This window comes from Falco biarmicus, chromosome 3 (genome assembly GCF_023638135.1).
Source record: "Falco biarmicus isolate bFalBia1 chromosome 3, bFalBia1.pri, whole genome shotgun sequence".
In the NCBI taxonomy this organism is placed as follows: Eukaryota; Metazoa; Chordata; class Aves; order Falconiformes; family Falconidae; genus Falco; species Falco biarmicus.
Genome location: NC_079290.1, coordinates 93,604,307 through 93,626,092, shown reverse-complemented (window position 1 = coordinate 93,626,092; position 21,786 = coordinate 93,604,307). Strand labels below are relative to the sequence as shown.

The following is a 21,786-nucleotide window of genomic DNA, read 5'->3' as shown; positions in this document are numbered from 1 at the left end:
ATCGCATCTTTGTGACACTACATAAGCAAACTCACAGAGCCTCTTGCAAAGTAAATATGTTCCTTTTTAAGACAGGCTCTCCTAAAAGCAAAAAGATCCTCTGTAAAGAAAGGTATCTTTCAGTAATGGAAATGCTGATAGCCCTGTCAGCACCCCTAAATGCCTGTCAATGGCAAACAATAACCCAAACAATGAGACGAAGGAACCTGTTTCCTAGCCAGACAAACCAGGCATGACTGCAATACAAAGTGAAATATCAGCTTGGCAAAGTCAAAGTCAGCAATGGCTAGTTACCTCCTCCCTTCCCTCCCAGCTGCATGCTTGCCAGAGGTGACATTGTCCTATCTAGGAAAAAAAACCCTTCTTAGCTACAGCCTCAGTTGCTTTTTCATGTTCTATACCTGGTTGGTCTGGTGCTACAGTATAAGAAAAATTGATAATGAATCTGCATTTTTATGTGTCCTTAATAAAGTTAGGGATGATCGATTTTTCAGTCAGAGGTGAGCAGTTTTCATTAGGCATAAAAATATGCTAAAGAGAGTGCAGGTGTATTGCTACAACATGTAGGTGCCCTCTTTAGTTCCAAAATACTGGAAAAGTGGAAGGACTTCTGAATGCAACTGTAATGCAAATCTCATTATTAACTACCACTTTACCCTACTGAGCAAATATCAGCATGTCCCTCCTGAATAACAAGAGTCTTTCTAACAGCAATCATCGTATTTCTTAATGGAGAACTGAATTCACTGGCAATAAAGTCCCGGTTCCGGGAAGAGAAATGACTCTGTGCTCTCTGTAGACAGACTGGGTTTTAATGAGCAAGGGAAACACAAAGGGCCTGATCCTAACCCCACTTAAGTCAATGGGATGTTTTCTACTGACTTCAACGGGCTTTGGATGGAGCTCTGAGGTTCTGATTTTGCCTCTGTCACACTCCTAGCTTCACTGAAACCAGCAGGGAGTTTCAGCATCCCTCAGAGATGAACGGTTCTTCAACAACTAATATTACCACTTTCTCCAACATGGAAAATGCCCCATTATAAGCAGGAAAAAATTCAATTGCTGAGAATCTCAGATTGCGTTTTCAAAAAAAAGAACTCTTTGGGATGACACTCAGTAGGCGTATCTTGTCCCAACCCTGATTGTGAAGCAAGTGCACTTAAGTACTCCAAATGTATTATAATCTTTTCCACTTTCACTTACAGGTGCCCTGCTGACAGCGTATTTTATCTTCAAGTCTACTTACTTTAGTAATCGTGTTTTCCAGCACCAGAATGATCTGTTCATGTGGAACTGGTGGAATGTATTTGAACAAACTAATACATTGGAATAATAACTTCCCATGGATGACAGGTTTCACAGGACTTTTTAATTTTACAATATATAATCCCCAGCTTAACAGATACAACCTTTTCCTGTCTGTATGGTATTTTCCTTTCTACTGTTGTGCTTTGCAAGCCATTACTTCAGTGTATGCTGCCTGACCTACTCATCAAGTAAGTTCTTTAATGACCGTAATAAATTACTTGTAAACTTTATATTAAGGACACAATTCTTCAATTAAAACTAATAGTCATGACTGCAGCATCTCTTTACGGTGCTGCTGCACTCTGTTGGCAATACACTACACAAACACAGCCAGGGTCAACGAACAAGTGTTCTTCAGAACTGTTTCATGGTATTTCCTCCATTTGATGGTCTGACCAGTCACAGATTTTATCTCTTGCCCATCAAACTTGCAACAGCTTTGGCTGCTTGGTTATCACAGAATGTGTGCATATATATTCCTTTCCTGTGGATACTTGTTTTTATTCATAATTACAATGAAAATGACAAGCAAACGGTAGATATTCTCTATAACAGGATTAAAGAGTAAGTCCAATTGGTTTGAGTTTACAATTCAAAGCAGATGCATTTTTAAGTAGGATTCCTTTCCTACCAAAAATAATCAACAAAAGAGTAAGAGTCAGAGACTAACACTTGCTAACTTCAAACTGCTACAACTTCCAGTCCCAGCAACCTTCAGGTTTCTAAAGTATTGTCACACTGAAATCCACAGCAGAATTCCTGATTTAAGGACCAAGATTTATCTCCTTTGAGATACAGCACATTCTTGGTGTGTAGCACAACGCTTGACAAGACTGCTCGCCTGCAAGCCGCTTCACTCAAGGGAGGAATGCAGACAGATTAGGAAATACCTGGGTAGGCAGTAGCTCTGCAGGGACAGCAGTGGCACCTGAACACATTCTGAAGTCTAATTATGTAGCAAAAATCATGTGCATAAATGTGGTCATAGTTATTTCTCATATGCATATTTTTTAAACTCTCAGCCAAGATAGAGGTATTTGGTTATTCTTCTTTGGTCTCATTTTCAGAAGTGCTAAACATCAACTTCTGAGAATCATAGCCTTTTAAAGCATCTTAATTCAGTTACCCAGAAAAGTCACCAGTCACGCTTGAAGATATTGGTCTTTTTTTAGTTATGGTGCTTTTTCCCTGTGTCTTTTTTTTCACACCTTGGCTTTCCTTCCACTTTCATTCCTGTCTTGCCCAATGCTCTAAGCAGAACTCAACAGCAGCAAAACCACTGCTTTTAAGGCAAGAAATTTCACCTTGTGAACACATGGCCATACTCAAAAACAAAACTGCAAGTTGAAAGGCAGTGGAGAAGCGCTCTGAATCCCTGAGCCATCTGGAGGCTTCAGCTAGCTTGCGTTAGTGGATAGGGTCGTTTTTTGGTTGTTTTTTTTTTTACCTTTGAAAAATTAATACCATTAGTAACAAAAGAACCTCTGCTTTAATTTCTTCCACGTACAGACATTGTTGCATCAGCTAGAAATCAACCATTTTACATCCTGCTTTCTGTGTGCTGCTACAAGGATTGCAGATACGGAAAAAGACAGAAAAAGAATAGGCATTGAAACTGGATGTAGGGGGGGAAAAGATTGAATGGGGAAGAAATATTAATTACACAGAAGGTAACTTTAAAGCAGGTATTGAATCCATTCGGTATTTGCCTAGGTTGATAGTTCTCCCTGTAGTACACAGAAATGTTCTTTTCTCCGGAGATATAATACAGTGTATATGATGGAATTGACCTCATGTGACAGAGGGAAGATTAAAGAGAAAATAACATGGGTTCCAAGCAGATTTCAAACCCATTAGATTCAGAACAATTATATACTAGTGAAGCATGTTAATTTACTTGTACCAAACCAGCTTAGAAACTTATCTTTAAAATATTCACCACTGAGCTGAAAGCGGATTTACTTCAAAGTCCACGCAAGGAACTGGGTTAGTAATTGGGAGGTTAGAAGACCTTGAATTTGTGATCTTAAACATCTACCACTTTAGAACTGCACAAACACACATTCCACTTGGTGGCTTGTAATGTGTATTACCATGAGCTACCAGGTTCCTATTCAATTTCAGAAATGGTGTGTAACTGTAATTCCTATTTGAAATTGGACTGTAAAAGCTCAGGAGAACCCACTGAGGAAACTACTGTGTAAAAAGGGAAGTTTGAGATCTTACAGATATTCTATGTACTTAAACATACAAGAAATAGATAGTGCCACACTAAGGTATAAGACGACACCATTTAATATTGTATCCTGCCAATAGAATTGTCTAGTAACAGATGTTTCAGGGCTGTATGAAATACAACAGTGATTTCATAAATACTGCAAGTCCATAATTCATACTGGGATTTCAACATGACCCCAGGCAGATGTCACTTACGTTCTGAAGCACAAGAATTGACAGCCTTTGCAATTTTTGTGTAACCATAGAGGTTTATTTACCTGAAAGAAATCCAGTACTGCAGACTAGTATTACTACACACCACGCTGCATATTTAGTTAGCTTTTTGAATGTTTCCTCTTGGACAAATGCAACAGAGGAAGATGTTCCTACTGCTTTCTGCCACCATCTTCAACTTTTTTAAACACCTCACATGTATTCTCTTCCCTTGATTCAAATGAAATTACATTACATGCAATGACCTTTTTTCTCCTCACATCAGAATATCATCTTCCTCCAAAAGCTATGTATTGAAATACTCACATATCTTTACCTCTTAAAACACTTTGAACAGGGGAATTAGCATTATTATCAAAAATAGCTAACAAAGCACAAGAGATGGGAAAGTTGACTTTTCATACTGTCCCATTAAATCGTGGACATTGTGGCTTTTTGGATGCTCTATGAATGATAGCAAGGGCATGGTTTTGAAAGGTTGGGAGTTCCCACAGTATCCAGTGATGTCGGCGGGGATTGCTAACACTCAGAAGCTCTGAAAATAAGGACTCATTTTATAAAGCCAAACTCAGGAATATCTGCATTAGCAGACAGTAAGAAAAATGTCTGCCTAAGTGACACAACCCACATTTGTTTAACTTGGTGTTAAACTTGGTTAAAGCTGTTGTAAAACACCTGGCTTTACATAATCAAGCCTAGCCATTTACTTCAAGAAAAACTTGAATTCACTGCACTGTCCTAGTTGATTTTCACTTGCTCAATACAAATCCCATCTATCCAACACAACTGAAGGCAACGTTCTTTCCTAAACTGTTAAATTTCCATTGTGGCTTGTCTGGCATATCACTTAATACTTTGGCCTCCTTTGTTTTGCTGGTCCATGGGATGAGGGTAGCAATATCTCAGCTGAGGACCAGGAGACCTTCATATATAAAGGTAATAAAAAACCCCACAAGAACTACGTTATATCAGTCTTCATCTATCTCCTTTCTGGTGTTCATTCACAAAGTCTGAACACAAACTATTCAAATGCTGCAAGTACAAACAGTCATTCATTTCCTTACTGTCCATCTGTCCCACACGTGTACTAATAGGTATGAAAATACTAAACATAAATCTTTGCTTCACCTTCAGAATAATTTTTAAAGGCACCCTTCCCTTGCATTTCTGTGTTATACTTGATAAATAATAGATCAGTTGTATGATGTTAGTGTTAATATTAATGTTACCAGACAGCATTTGAGAGAAGCTGGACAGAAACCTGAATTCCAAAGGAATTTGGAACAGCAGCAGTCACCATCCAGATATATGTTTTGCAGCTCAGGTCCATCTCTATAGTATGCACACCTTACGGGATGCACAGTCCCATGAATTTCTACTCAATTTACCCAGAGATAAGGATGCTTAACACTTGATACAACTTGGCAGAAATTTTCTTAAATCAATTATTTAAAGTTAACTTGTAGATTAAAATAAAATATCCATCATGCACAAAACAAACAATAGGAAGATACTGTGATCAGTTTCAGGAATGTTGACATTTTTTGTTGTGAAATTAAAGAAAACCTTGTTTCCACAGTCTAAATACTGACATTTTTCAGCTTGGAGGTAAATAAACTTTGAGCTGCTTAATTTTTTGACTCAGCTTCAGGAAATCCTTCCTAACTGTACAGTTTTTTTCCCTACAAAAATGCGTTCTGGATCCATAAAATATGAAGAGCAGGATTAATTATTTAGTGCTAAATCCATCTCTCTTCTGTGCAGTAATACTAGGAAGTGAAAAGGGGCGTATAAAGACTTCTTCCTCTCATCTCCCATCTTGGTGGCTTTACAGGATATATGTTTGACTGAATCTAGACTAAGAATTAGGGGCCTGGCCACCACATTACCAGCCACAACACCGTTCTGTGAAGGCCTTGTCAAGAGATGAGTGCAAACATGTGCAGGCACCACACACGTGCAGTTCTCAACACACAGAAGACAGCGATGTCCTTCATCATCCTAAGAAATGCTTGGTGAGGCTGTCTCAGTACGGTGGCTGCTTTCTGTGGCTAGAAAGATCCTTGTAAGAGATAAGCAAATGGTACCATCTCTACCTTCCCATGCAGATCTCCATGCAAGAATTCAAAAGAGTTTGAGAGAAACTCAGGATCAGCTACAGACATGTTGCTTCTTCACAGTACTAGCACACTGCAGAAAACAAACATACCATACTTACACACTAAATATAATTTAAAAGCTGATTAAGGAGGAGTGGGGCAAAAGCTATACCAAGGATGTGTCTATTGTTTTAAAGAAAAACTAGCTTCAGATACAGACCTGAGATCTAGACAAAAGAAATCTCCCTCCCTTGCCCATATTCCCTTGCAGGGATTTCCAGCCTGCAGCGTGGGCATCCGTCACTGGTGGCCTTGAGAGGACTGGTCCACCTTGACTTTGACTTCCCAGACTGCTGAGGTAGGATGGCCAGTTACGGTATTACTGGGGGAGAATGGATGGGCAGGGTCAGAGACCAAGAAAAGAGGTATTGCATCCCACCCTCAGGCAGAAAGCAGTGCAGAGTGATGAGCATCCTCGGCAGCAGCAGGCAGGGACAAAGCAATGGCACAGGCAGAGAAAACCATTCCAATGTGAAGTAGAAAGAGAGGGACAAAGCACCAGGTGAAAGAAGGACTCCACTTCTTACACATAGTGAATTCTTCCTCCACCCTAGCTGCTGAGTAGAGCACTTTCAAAGGGCACTGCAAGATTAAACTGATTTCAAGATCTTCAGAGAACACAGTATTTACCGTCTAACGGATGTGATTACAAAAGCTCTCACTCTGTCTCTGACATACTCACCGCCATCGCAAAGCTTCTCAAACTCTAATACGCTCACTATTACATACTATGAAAAACAGTTCTGCACAGTAGTCAGCTCAACCTCTGGTCTACAAGGACAGCAATTCACTAGGATTTCCCCGAATTCAGAAGCACTCACAAGCCCATTGCCATCCCCTGTGCCTCCTGTGGCAGCTGACTCCTTAGCCATTTTTCACCGGCCTGCTGCCTGCCAATAAATCACTGCTAATTCCTGTGACGCCTCCCCTGAAGTGCTTTGGGAATTGTGGCGAAGATTTCTGGGCTGCATCTGAGAACTGGTGGTGAATGGCTGACTCCAGGTTGACATGATGAAGAAAGGTTAAGCTCTTGAGCCGAGCAGCCTCTTAGAAATGATTCATTGTGACTTTAGCTATGCCTTTTCTATACAGCAAGGCTATCCTCTGCATGTGCCTGAATACATAAGGGAGTTGACATTTGTCTTCTGTGTGGCTCACGTACTTAAGTTTTCCCCTCTTCTCATTACCCGTGAAGGGTGATTACATTTCCTATGGAATATCACTGGTGATACATCACTCTTCAGGGCTATGTTCCCCCCCACCCTCTAATGGGAACCTGTGGTTACTTCATCTTTTTCCTTTCTCGAATACCAATCCTCCCACAAGCCTGTGAGTTAGCCACCAGCCTCCCACCAAAGAAGAATAATGGGACTCCTACTGAAGCTCATTAATAGTAAATTATTTTCAGTTAGTGAAGACTATTTTCTCGGTGAAGTCTCTGAAGAGCCAGGGACGGTACAGCAGAACACTGTCTACCCCACAATTGATTTGAATACAGTGGTTTGAAGGAAACCTCAGACTTCAATAGCGAGCCATTAAGAACAGCTATTTGTATGGTGCCTGTCTGAACACTGAGGATAGGAGGGAAGGTGGAGTCTGCCTTTCCTAATCAGTTTATTCTTTTTTTTTTTCCCCACCAGATAGTCTTCAAGTAAACACTGGCATCAGAGGTCTGAACTGGCAGTCACAAAATGTGTAAAAAGCTGTAAGTCGCAGAACTTAAACTTTATTGTATAAGGCAAGGATTTGAATTTTATATATTTTTTTCTTTTTCTTATTTTGTCAAACAAAGTCAAGGCATTTACTAGTATTTCTCAAGTCCATTTTTCTGGCTGGTGAAGCAAGAAATGCCCAGCACAAGCAGATGCTAAAGAGTTCAAGGGCACACTGTTCCTACAAGATAGACTTCTCTCATAGTTCTCTATGAACTCTTAGATTTGGGTAGGGAACTGCTATTTGGGAGACTTTCAAAGCAATCAGAGGGAATTAGGTATCTGAATCCACACTGGAATTCCAAAGCTCTAGGCCAAGCATTTAAAAAACTTTGAAGCTGATGCTTAACAAAAATATGCAGACAGATTCCAAGTCTACACATGTATACATAATAAATATTACACTGAAAAGATCTACTTCCATATCGAATATCAATGTCACTTTCTGGCTTATGCTATGAAAGTGCATGCTCATTTTTGCTATCTCTGAATTCACCCAGTAGGTACTATAACGAAGCTGGAACAGTGCTGGTTGAAATTCAGAATTTTTAAGATATCTGGAAAAGTCTTTTTTTAAACAAAAATATGTGCATATTTACTCAATTAATTATCTATAATTAATTTAAATCTGGAATGTTTTTGCTACAGAGGAAAAGGAGGAATTAAAAGCTTCTTGGTTTAATTTCCTCAAAAATAAAAACTAGCAGATGGCTGCCCTGTGCTCTGTGAATGCCCCTGCTACTGTGCAGCATGTCTGGGAAAACTCATCTCCGACAGTCTCAGTTGTGGTGGGGGACAGCGTGGCATCAGATTTCTAGAAAGTGGGAAGTGCAAGACATCCTAGAGCCATGTATCAATCAGCATGGCAACCTTGTAGACATGGAGCCCAAATCTGGGCTCCTTTAAACCTCTAGGCAGCTGGGATGAAAACCTCAATGTCTCAGCCCTCAGGTGGTAGATTACCTGGGCTTTCGTGGAACACGTGTAGATCCCATATGTCTTCCTAAAGCACATCTCCCTGGGCAGCCCAGCCTTTGGTCTAAATGAATCTGGCCAGAAAGACCCTGACCACCTCTAGGCAGGAGCCACTGTGAGAATTGGAGCTGTTATTTCTACACAGCTGCTGTTCAAAGGAGAGAAGGCAGGGAAGAGGAAGAAACCAAAGAGCAGATGGGGCCCACTGACCGTGAATCAAGCAAACACCACTGGCCGTTGGGTTGGGCTGGTGCACTGGGGAATGCCTGACATGCACACGCCAGGAGTGAAATGCACTCTAAAGCAAGCAACCTCAATTACAGGTATGTTTTCTAAACTGAAGCCCGTAAGCCAAAAGAAACAACAGAAAAGGTTGTCATTCATAAGAGGAAACAGGTGGCACTGCTCCTGGTTGGATAAAAGAAGGAAAAGAGAAGAGGGAGCAGGGGTACTACTGTGCTTTAACTAGCCACTATACAGTTATGCTCTAATATGACAGCTGAAGAAAGGCTCAGAAGTCAACCAGCATCCACTGACAGAGCCTCCCATGAACAGTCAATCTATGGCAAAAATACTAGTGTTAAACTCATTTGACCAAACCAGAGGAAAAAAGTCCAGAGCTGGAGAAACAGTTCATTAATCGGAACCCGATCCTCTGCTAGCTACTGTCAACCAAGCTACATCTGGGTTGTTTCTTCTGCAGAGAAGCTATTGCTGGGACTTTGCCAGTTCAGCAGTTAAAGGTAATCTCAAAGAACCCCTCAGCAAATTGTAAAGTGCTCAGGCTGAGAACAACAAGGTGTTCAGGGACTGAACTGATTGTTTTAATTTGCGTAATACTAGCAGCAAGCAGTGCTTCAGAATTATTCTGCTTAATTCACCTTTTCCAGAAGACAAAACCACACCAGCTTCAATAAATAAACCAGACCTCAAAGTATTTGATTTGATCTCCATCTAGATAAGGAAAAATGCAATGAATCTGGCAATAAAAAGGTTATTACACTTTTGTAATGTAAAAACCAAAACAAAACAGATGTTATTACACTGTTTTTTCTATATCCTAACAAGGAGCTAGGGGCGTGCACTGACACAACACAGCAGTCAACAGGATCTGACTCTTCGCTATCAGATCTGCTCCTTTTACTGTTTGGAAAAGAAGAGACACAGGTCATCCGAGAACTCCCAGAGTCTCTAAAGACGGCGCCACTGTGCACCTCCCTCCCTCCCTCCTTCACAGCAGCCAATACATTTCCCCTCACTTATTTAACAGACTGTTACAAATGTGCAGATCTCACCCCAGAAGTGTGCAAGTAATTCACTCAAAGGCAAGAATAAATCCTTTCCTACGTAGTCCTCACTTATATTTTTAACAGCGTAGCTGTCAAAATGCAACAAATCAATTTTTTCTCCCCTTACTGTCTCCACACTGCCTTTTCAGGGTATTTTTAGTTGTTCTGATTAAAAATTTACCTTTTAAGTACCACTGAGGACACAGTCCATTTCTTGATTACAGTTTTGTATACTTTTTCTCAGCCTACCTACGTATCTTCCTTACAAAGGAAGATGTGGAAGCATATCCTCTTCCTTCCTTTCTCTTTCTAACAAAAAAGGTATTTATTATCAAACTTTAAAAAATCAGGTCCCAGACCAGCAGAGAAACAACCTCTCTGCAAAATGCAGAAAATACTTATTCAGAGTGAGGACGTGAGGCCATCACACATGACAGGATTATGCAAGGTACCTAGGAGAAGACACGTGGCATGCTAAGCTGAAAAAAAACCAAACACATTTACAGGGCTTGCCCAAAGCAAAGATAAACAGTCTCAGCATTTCTGGATTCTCTTTGTGATGCTGCACTGTAGGGGACAGGTACTCACTCCTGGACTCTTCTGTCTGTCCTCTCGATCAGGGACACCTCAGGTCACAAACGTATTGTGCCACTTCTACCCTGTATTCTACCATGTATGAACAGCCAGTATTTTCTCTGTTACAGTATGCTTTCACTATCATCCCTGGAATTCCGTGTGTGTGCAGTTGTAAAACTTATCTGAATGTCTTAGAAACACAAGATATTGCTCTTACTGGGATTCTGTGCATGGCAGCAGTTTTGATTTGCTTATTCAGTGGGCAAAGACCTTTCTACCTTCCCACTGCCGTTCAGCCAGCCTTTCTTTTTCCCCTATGAAACCCATTTCCTTTCTGAAACTGAAGAAGTCTTGACCGCTGAAAAGGAGATCACTTTCTGATTTAATTTTTGAAGGTCATTCATATTGATTAGACAGCTTAGACAAGTTGAGTAAAAGATATGAAGAGTTGATCAGCCACTGCAAAAAGCAAGGAACACTCCACCCCACCCCCACCCCTGACTTTCTTTTCCCCTTTCAGTATCAATACAGTCCAAAACATTCTCTTTGTTTTTGCAAATGTTTGTTCACTAGAATGTTCCAAAGGGAAAAATGTCAGCCACAAATCCTCACTCATCATGTATTTGCACAGTAACGCTTAAAGGTCCTTAAAGATCTCCAAGGATTTGGAAGAAATAATTCAGGTATCAGAAACAGTGCCGCTGCCTTCCGGTGGCTGGTGCACGGATCACACAGAATAGGACAACTCAAGGCAAGTCACAGAGGACTGATTTTACAGACCACACGCAGAAAAACATGTTCCACAAACCAAACGTATGAAAATCTAAATGTTTGCAGTTAACATATCAAGCAAAGAGAGCTTAAATCCACAAGATACACAGTGGAAAACATTTTGCTTACTGCAAAGGGACATTTCTTCTCTATTCTACTTGCCCGACAGGCATCCTGCTCCTGTTCTTGCCATAACCACCAAGGTTTCATCCAGTTTCCTTAGCATTTCAGCAAAGCCACAACTTTTTCTTCACATCTGCTGATTTATTCTTTATATGCCTGAATAACCAGTGTGTTACAGCCACATTCTGCATTATTCATCTTGGATGACGTTACACCTTGACTGTGTTATGAGGACAAGCATGATACAACATTTAGATTCCAGGAATATCAGAAAACCCAGGTGACAGCGGGCCTTACTTTCCCATCCACATTCAGTTGTACAAGTCTGTGATGGCTTTTTACACTATGGGCAGTGGGAAGGTATCAACAGCTGACAGGATTATCCTCTGACTCGTTCAGCCTCTTGTACTACTCTCCCTCCTTCCCCCAGATGCATATTCTGAACGCAAGAGCCATATATCTCACACAGGTCGTGTTCCTCTCTCATTCAGGGATCCCCTATTCCCAGATTTCCCAGTTTGACTGTGGATCTAAACCCCCGGGGTGGCTGCCTAGGGTCCCAAGAGCTGATTGGCAGCTGAAAGCCACCTGCCATCTCCTCTCATGTGATACCTTGGCAGGCACACTCTGTAATGTGGAGAGGCAGACATGTGAAAAGTCCATGCTCCTTTTAGTTCAACACTTTTGACTCAAAAGGAGTATTTGCAGCAGGTAGACCTGTTTGGAACTGCTTGGATGAAAGCAAAGGGAGGAAGTTCTTGTGGATTAGAGGACTGTTGCTGAGCATCCCTACAGTTATCCTGGTTTCCAGAATCACTTTATGCAAAAGCTACCTACCTCAACTTAGTTGCTAAAGCTCAGTTCTCTGCTTGGATCAGAGCACATGGATTTCTTTGCTCTGTGAGGTCTACCTGTTGCACTGGTGAACAGGAATTTACAGGAATGACAAAATTCAACAGAAGTAAACAAAGAAATGTCTTCATGTCCTAACTACTGCTAGTACATTAGTTGTAACAGGGAATACTTATTTCTCCATCTCAAAGCAACATGCAACTGCAGTGTGAAATAACTCTCTGCTTGAAACATTCTACAATTGATCTAGCCTCACTTGGCTGGCATCCATTACAATTAGTTTCAGTTGTAAGGAAAAGAAAATAAAATTTTTGCAGACTAAACTGAACGAGAAAGTTTATTTTCTGGAAAGCCTTCTTCACATGCTGCACATTACTCAGTTTACCTCAGTGCTGTGTCTTTTTTAGTTAAGTTTACCTAAGATGCATTTAGGCTGGAATGGTTCTTAATTACCCTAGCACAGTAACTTGGCATTCTCCTTAATTTGTGCTTTTCAGCAATGAGAATCCTTCCTGCTCTATCTTTTAATTGCCTGTGCTTTCCTGGAAGATATCTCAACATTATCACCTTACAATGCAGATAATCAAGATTTACTGGTTTTTTTCCAAGACATCTCTTCCTTGTTTAAACAATTACTTGTCTCATGCTTTTTTCTCCCCCTTTCCTTTTCCCTGTAGAGGAATACATTTTTACTGCTAATATACACTGTAATTGCAATGTACTGGAGCATGGTTATCAGTCCAAAGCCCAGTGGAACCTTGAACGGTTTCTGAACCACAGAAAAGTCTGCAAGGTAACTACACAGTATCACACAGCCTCTATAAAGGATCTTAATTAAAAGACATCTTTCTGTGTTCTAAATTAGTTTTATTTATATTGCATTTTCTATTTTCCAATCTTTATAGTCCTATAACTAATAATGGTAGTTTAAGAAGGAAAATAGATGCCAAATGTCCTAATCCCTCATGAAACTTCTATTTTTTAAAGGATTAAAAAAGTCTGAATTTTAAATTCTGGAAGTGACTAATTACAAGCATGAACTTACTCATCTGCTTGTAAGTAAATAACACTGAAGACAGCACTGCAGGCTTCCCTATCCTATACACTTCTCTTCTATCCTCCACAACAAGATTCACTAATAATTCAAAATAATGATTATAAGTGTCTAGATCTGTAACATACAGATCCATAGCAACACTGAGGATCTCTTAGGTTAATTTATGTGTCTAGAGGCTTTTCTGCAACACTGAATTAAAAAAGCCACTATATCGTTTCTGTAATAAGACAATTAGCTTGGAATTAAGACTAAGCAAAACACTCTTCTCAGTCAGTCAGTCTTCCAAAGGCTGTAGAGAACAGAAAAAATAACTTACATGGCTTATGTCATTTGTCCCCAAAAGTTGCATATCTGCCCACACCCTGTTCTAAGATGAAAGGGTGAAATAACCATTATGTTATAGTCTTTATCTACAACTCTTTTTAATGAGGTAGATCATCTCCTTGGAATTACTGGTTTTTAATGGGGCATTAAAAAAGATTTATTTCATTGTTGTTGCAGTTGAACAAACTGAGAGGACTAAAGTATTACTTATGAACAATCCATTAGTGTTACTACCCAAATTCTTCAGACATGAAGGTGAGAAATGTTTCCTCCTTGTAGTGTCAAAACGTACTTGGAGGTCCCCTGAGTGAGGGTTTAATGGCTTTAGAGGACAATGCAAGGAAAGTCCTAATCTGTGTGGCAATTTTCAGTGAGCAGTCATCCTTTCTATCTATTTGCAGAAGTCACAAAGGGAACCAGAGGTGTATTCCTTGCTGATGAAGAAATGATCTTGTACTGAACAACTGTCCCCCCTGGTATATGTTCAGGATGTGTCAAAGCATATCAAAGGAGGAAAAAAACCACAGTAAGAAATCCAGAGCAGTGAATCCTGTCCCTGCCTCATCACTCTACTAGTATGGAAGATAATATTCTCAGTAAAGAAGAGGAACATGACCCTTGAGCTGAGCCATGACTGATGCTGTGCTGCTGGTGAGGCCCTCCCAGTATATGCGGATTCCTCCAGTGGACTGCAAAATTAATCACAGAGTAATACTGCCTCTGTCTGAGGGAGCAGGGAACCAGATTTCTCCAAACCTTCAGCCTTGGAACAGCTGCTTACACTACACACAGAATTTTCCCCCAAGAGAAGATGTAACAACAAAGATGATTGCATGTCTGTTATCACCAGGAAGAATGTAGACAGAAAGTGGCTATGAACACAGAGGTATTATACATACAGTAAACATTCCACATGCATGAATGGAAAGGACCAGTTCCAAAAGGGTCTAACATCTCAGTTTTCATCAAAAATGTTGATAGTACTGTATCAGAACCATTATGATAGAAGACAATGAAATATATTTTCAGCAGGATCTGTGTGAGCAGCCTTCAATGTCTATGCACTTGTCCTAACTGATACTATGGTTCAGCCTAGGTGACAATAAGAAGTTATCCATACCTGCAACAAACTTGCTTTTGAATTTCTCTGTAAGATACAGTCTTGTTCTTTACAATGAATAGTACTCATTATCTTATCCGAGCCTATATTCCCCTGCTGGAAACATTGTTTTGAGTATAGGGTTAAGATCCTTTCGCATGATTTGCATGTGAGGACCACTCTAGAATTAACTGCTCAAAGCTTTCAGATGCCCACACAAACTCCATTGGCATTTCTGTTTCTTCACACACCAGGAACAGTCTCATATAACACCACACAAAAAGGAAAAAAACCCTAATAAATATTAATCCATTGAACGACCATGAACTAGGCCATACAATAATCTATCCATCTGATCTGCGACACACATCAAGTTAAAAAGAACAGGGTCAAAGAAAAGTTGTCTATACGTGATGGAGCACAACATGAAGCATTCTCCTATCATCTTCAAGAACCACTGCAGTTAGTTTTACTACCTGCCTTTCTTTGGTACAAAAAAAAAAAAAAAAAAAGTCTCAAAGAAGAGAAATTATTTTAAACCCCAGTTTCAGAAAATTCAGTAGCCAGCAGCATTTTTACTTTTTGATTTGGAAACAACAAATTGAAAAACAGTGCATATGTAACCGCTGATACTTGTCAGGTTTTGACACAAATGATAGTATCATTTGGAAAAGTAACCTCTGCACCAGGTGTCATGTCAGTGTGGCTATATCCATAAGAAAGTATTTTGAAGCCCAAGGGATTGTTCAACAGCATAGATAAGTGTCAAAAAGAAAGGGATGAAGTTGATTTTTTTTTCTGCCCCTTGAACACCAACACTACTATTCTGCAACAAATCATTATTAGCCCTGACATTTACAGTAAAGGTATACTAGTAAATCAGGACTAGAAAAAGAAAGTAAGAGAACAAGAAGACAAACACCAGTCACTCAGTGAAGAGCAGGACCAAAACATCAGACATGTTATGGAAAAGAGTGTCATGCACTGTCAGACGCATTGAGGAAAACAGTTGTTTACAGCTGCTGTGATTAACTGAGCACAGCATATTGGGGTTGTGGTCTGAATAGCAGAAGCTCAGTAGTAGTACAAAACTGAAATATAAGATTTTTTTAAGTAAAAATATTCTTGAAAGTGTTGTAAAAATGTTTTGGAGCTAAAAAATGAAATGTGCAAACTGCCTAAGAATCAAAAATTTCTTGGTATGTAGAATGCAGATATTTATATTCTGGCCACAGGAACAATGTGTTAAAAGTTGTACTTACTTTGGATGGGTAAATTCATCCACTAGGACAACCTTTTCTACCACGTCTCCACCAATGGTTCGAGCCAAATCATAGAAATCATTCTTCGAGTATGTCTCAGAAGGCAGCCAGAAGGAGATGTCATTGATCAAAGGTGGATATCTGCTGAGTGGCTAAAAAAATTAAAAAACATACCTTTGTAAGTGGCTGGACTTGGTAGGTATATCTATAACTGTTTGGAACTTGTGAAACACACAGAGCACACATTTTAGAAGCTTTCTGAAATGCTTTTTGAAGTGCAAACTGACCTCATAAAGAACTGAGATGCAAGATTTTATACTACAAGACGTCTTTTAAAGGTCCCCTCATAACCACTCTGATTCATTCATTCAGAAGAAAAAACTTGTTTTGTTTGCTAAAACCAGCATTTATGAGCCTGAATACACTTTTGGATCGGAGCTGTTTAAATGGAAGAGATCATTTCAAGATGATTATACACTGGGTAAAATTGTACTTTTTAAAAGCATTTTTCAGATTTTTTACAGATTCAAGAATTCTTATACATTCAGGTATAAAATTTGTATGCATTTTACAGCATTCTTATATAGCACAATATTTATTATTGGTACTATCCAATTTCTAAGAAAGTCTTATCAGTAAGTGACTTCTTATTAAAAGGTTACAATACAAAACAGTTTTCTTATAAATACAGATTAGTTCGCTTCCCAATGTTTTTTATAGGCATCCAAACATCTACAACAACAAAAAAAGTATTGCTATTAGCATAATTATTAACTCCATAAGTACCCCAGTGGACTCTTAAACATAAAGGGACATCCTGGCTGCAGACAGAAAGACCTCATCTTGTGTCAGAACAGTGCAACTCGTTATTTGCAAAAACAGGAAGAGAAACAGAAACAAAACAAGACAATTATTAATTTTTCAGTTTTGGTGAAACTTCCCTGGAGTCACTGGGTTTGAGATCTCTGCTTTTCTGAGATATTTTCCCACTCTGAAGAAAAGAAAATGGTAATGCTCTTCTTTCAGGCCCTCTGGGTCATGCAATCTCTTACTTTTGCCTTCCATTAACACACTGAAGTTGAAATAAGTACTTTTGCGTAAGATTGCCAGGCCCTGCAGGAGAAAATATCTTTTCTTATTTTCCTTATATGTATATGACAGCTGATGTGTACACCTTGGTCTATACAGTGTATTGCCTCACTCAAAAATGTATTCCATGCCTGGGAATGTTTTATGATGGAGCAGTGAAATCCTAAATTATTACCTGCTAAAGCAATAAACCTGTTAAAAGGGCAATTTACAGCACGCCGATTTACTCAAATCCTGTTCTGTACAGTGTAAACCAGTCAATAAATATCTGATAAGGAATACAGTGCAAGTTTTAAATTAATACCCCCCCAGTGAATAAAATTGTGAATCACAAATGATTATCCAACTTGTTAAAGAACTTGTCAGATGAATTCATATTCTGTACACCAAATTAAAAAAAACCTTGCACAATAAATCTACCACACGAGTTTCTGACAAAACACTAATGAATGAAATGTAAACATCTCCCCTGCTACACGAAATTCACAGCTGCAAATGCTGGAGATACTCCTCAGCCAACAACCTGATACATGTGTTAGCACAAATAAAGTTACAGTCCTGCAGTAGACCCCTATATTCTCACCTCACCCCTGTTTACCACTATTTTACCACTGTCGTATTTCAGCAACCTCCTGAACACACTTCAAAGCTTGAGGGGACTAATCCAAAACTCACTGAACTCCCAGCTTCAGAACATTTAATTATTCAACCAGAAGATGTGGCGCATGAGCCTAAGCACAACCACTCCATTTGGGCAGGTGCCTACTTTCATGCCCACAGGTACAAGGACACTAAAGAAAAATAATTACGTGTTCAAGTAACTCAGTAACATCCTAAACCCTGAAAGAAGCAGAGTACCCACAACTCATAGTGAGTGAGTATTTGCTATCAATTTCAAAAGCAGCAGGATTATGTCAGGCACATGAAAACAGCACTCTCTTTCCCACTTAAAATGAGATGTACACCTGGAACAGTCTGACTTACATTATCACTGTCATCAAATTCCATGTGAGCAAAGTTGCTCAAAGATGTAATAAATTATAGGGCCCAGCCCTCTTGGATTATTGAGTCTATAAGAAAATTGTTTCTTTGACTCAATCCATGGTGTTACTAGCCTGGACACAGAAATCTCGTAATTTTGTGTGTGCATGCCTGTGTGTATGCTTGTGTGTGTTACAAAGACTAGAAGGAGAAATGCTTAAAACAATAAGCATTTCTTTTTTTATTTCTAGGTACCTACTTTTTCTCAGAGCCTTATAATGCAGAAAAATCTTTTCGGGTAAAAAGCAAGGCAATAATCCCATATTGTACTGTCCCTTCACCACCTGGCTGCAACATCACTGCAGTAAGTATTGTATCAACACTAAAGTTAGTATAAGGATAAAATTCCTTGTTCTCCAATGTATTGATCTGATTGTGGTAGAGCTATATAAGCTATATAATTATTCATTAGCTACACATAAAACGTGAAGAGGATACGACAAGAGTCTCCAACTGGCAGGTCAGAATGAAGTTACTAAGTTTGTATTCAGGCACCTCAGCAGATACATACCATGGGGTCCAACAGACCCCACTGCCATCACTGTCCTCCTTTCCTGGCCTCTCCTGCCCGTTAACAGCAGAGCTGTCTAAAGCCCATGGACTTTGATCCCTTTCCCAGTTCAAGGCAGCAGCCCCGAAGAACATTTCCTTATGAACTTACAGACATTTTAAAGGGTTCTCTTGAGAGCAATGTGTTCTTCCAACTACATTTTTTGCTCTACTATCACCTCCAGCCACCACTTCCAGCTACGTTCTCTTCACAACTTAGGCGTGCTCCAGCACTGTGCTCCAAGAAGTTAACAGGACACCGGCTGGCTCCACTGCCTGTGTGTTGGCCGACTCCTAGCATGCTGCCCAAGCCTGGAAGCCCCGCTGTCCCTCCTTCCACGGCCCGGGCACCTCCCTTCGGTTTTTGAGGAAGTGAAAAGATGCTTAAGGAGAGGCAGAGCTGATCCCACCTGCAGAATGCTGCAGCAAAGTGCTGGCCAGGCCTGGCAGACAGCACTGCCGACGCACAGACAACTCTGCGTCACTTCTTTGGTCCCATCAGATCTTTGTCACTACAGTGCCACTTTAAATGTTCTGTTTACTTTCCATTTCAAACACTGCAGTGCACTATCTTTGACATTTTTCAACAGCCTAGGAAAACAGGAGTGCTTTCCCAGCGATTACACTATCTATACGACTCCAGTGAGCCCGCGTTGTACGGAATATTGCAAATAATGACACTGCACTTTTCAATCATCCAAGGTGAAAGCATTTAGGAGCACTACATTACTACCATTTTTTTAAATAATAAAATGGAAGCTTATAATGGTCCACCCTCAATGATACATGTTTACTAGTCATTAGTCACATTTCTTTCTCTGGTTAGTAACAAAGCCAAGTGCTCACTAAAATTACAAGCTTTTCTCTCTCAGGATGCTAATTTTATTGTAGAAATGAGTAGCTGGACACCAGTGCTGTATCCTGCTCTGCCAGCCTACCTTGTCCATACCTAGATGCGTCCGAGGGGAACATCACTGAAAGCTCAGGGCTGTGACTTTTCTACATGGGTTTGTGACAGTATAGGGCATTGCTCATCCCCAGCCCTCTTCTCTACCCTCCTGTCCAAGATTATTGCCCCTGCAGTAATCACATCCATAAACATGATAAACCAAACATAATAAAACAAACATGTTCCTGTTCCTCCATGACTGCAGTTCACAGCCTGCTGTGGCCAGCTGAAAATTGCTCCTCTCAGTGTTTTATGCTAAAATATGTTGAAGTATTGCAGCAGCTTGAGGCATTGGGAGACAGCTGTCCTAAACAAGTTCCACCAACTCATCTGTCAGCATAAAACAGCAGATACTTGGTCTCTGCATACACTGCCACACCAGGGCACTACTCTGCACACCTTGGCAGCAGGAATCAAGTGGTAACTGTAAGAATAGTCTCTGTTCATCCACACAGAGCAAAGGATCACCAGCTAGCCTTGATCCAGAAACCACACAGCTGCACAGGAAAGAAAATACAATACGTGGCAGAAGCACCCATCTCCAGAGGAAAACTAGTTGGGGATAATGCACAGCCAGTGCCAGCGAATAAACCAGCACAAGGCCAACCAGTATCTTTAGCCCAGAGTCCCAAAAAATGAGATGAACCTCGGCACTTTCCACAAATATTTGGCATTAGGAAAAAACCCCAACCATACATTTTCTCAGATGCAGTAACCATGAGTGTAACATGCCAAGTGGACAGAAGTTTTGTGCTCTGGCTGTTGCCTCAGTTCCCTCCCTGCTGCCAGCTGCAGATGGGGGGGACACAACAAATGAGCGACAAACACAGCGGAGAAAAAAGCTGTACTTGTATTTTGACAACAGTGACACAAATACAAGGTTAACGATGACATGTACTAAAAACTGGGTTAGCAACTCCATAGCAGCCAAAAAGCCAGCCACGCTTTACTGCCATCACCAGCCTATGTCAGAAAAATATGAGATTTAGCAGCATCGTGGCTGTCAAGTTTTAACAGTCCTGCATTGCCCATGTTTGGGAGAAATATGTACATAAACTATACAGTTTTAATGCAACGTCATATTCTCATTGAAATGAAAGCTACAGTGCTGTAGTAGCTAAGCCTTTCTTAATATATTCCATGGTGAAACTACATTAATTCAGTGTTATCATACAAAATTTAAACACGTAACAGGCATGAAATTCAAATTTGCAAATTTACAACTGCAACTTAGCCCCCTTGCACATAATGAAGTTTCCTTTATTAGTGTGTATGCTTCTAGATTTACATTTTCATACTTACGATCAGCATAGACAAATCACAGTTGCTGCAGGAAACATAATTTTGAATTTCTTGGCTGTCATGGCTTGAAATTCGCAGTCACAATGTTGCATTATGATGTTTTCTACCATTCCCTTCACCAAGTCAATTTTTTTCTTAGTTATATATAGTAAGTTCTACATATTCGTACAAGTATATACACACACACATATATATATCCAAAGGAGAAAATGGAGAAATTTCAACAGAGAACTTCCATAAAGTCTGATAAGCAGATATACGCATATGTTCTGGGATTAAGTTCTTAAAACCAAAGCAAATGGACCAGTCTGGGATTGATGCACTGCTCTGTCCTCCTGTGGGGAATGGCAGAAGGGCGTCAGCCTCCAGTGGTGCTCCAAGCTTCTCCAGGAATGAACACACGAGTATAATCAGCCCTTTTTGGACGGCAGCTTGCTCCCCACAACACAGCCCTCCACCTCTGCAAGCTCACATACAGGTACAGAGAACACCCTGGGTCTACGGGAACGTCATGTGCTCCCTGGATTTCAGGCACTCTGCTTGTACATGGAAGACTCCGAGTGGAAGAGATTTTCTTTGCTCATGAGTGAGAATGCTCTGTCCTCAGTTTGAATATCACATGAGTGCCTTCGAATGACCCAAATGCCTTCAAAATTAATTCAATGTGGGAAGGGAAACGCCCTTCCTTATTTCTCACAGAAACAACGGGAAAAGTGCAGGGAGAGCAAGGGAGACATCAGGTTTCAAATGAACTAAAGGTGCATTTTTGCCACACTCTGCATACCTGTGCTGACTTTGGCTGGGATAGAGTTAATTTTCCTCAGTGGCTAGTATGGGGCTATGCTTTGGATTTGTGCTGGGAACAGTGTTGGTAACACAGGGATGTTTTCGCTGTTGC

General features: G+C 40.2%; 1 protein-coding gene across 7 annotated transcripts in view; it reads right to left on the bottom strand.

Annotated features, from left to right (window-relative positions):
• FARS2 (phenylalanyl-tRNA synthetase 2, mitochondrial) overlaps window positions 1–21,786 on the bottom strand; it is a 249,532-nt gene that overhangs the window by 64,281 nt on the left and 163,465 nt on the right. For all 7 annotated transcript variants that reach the window (XM_056333249.1, XM_056333242.1, XM_056333248.1 and 4 more), the window contains one exon: window positions 15,959–16,110. In XM_056333249.1, the coding sequence (XP_056189224.1) occupies window positions 15,959–16,110 (152 nt within the window). The remainder of the gene's footprint in view (window positions 1–15,958; window positions 16,111–21,786) is intronic.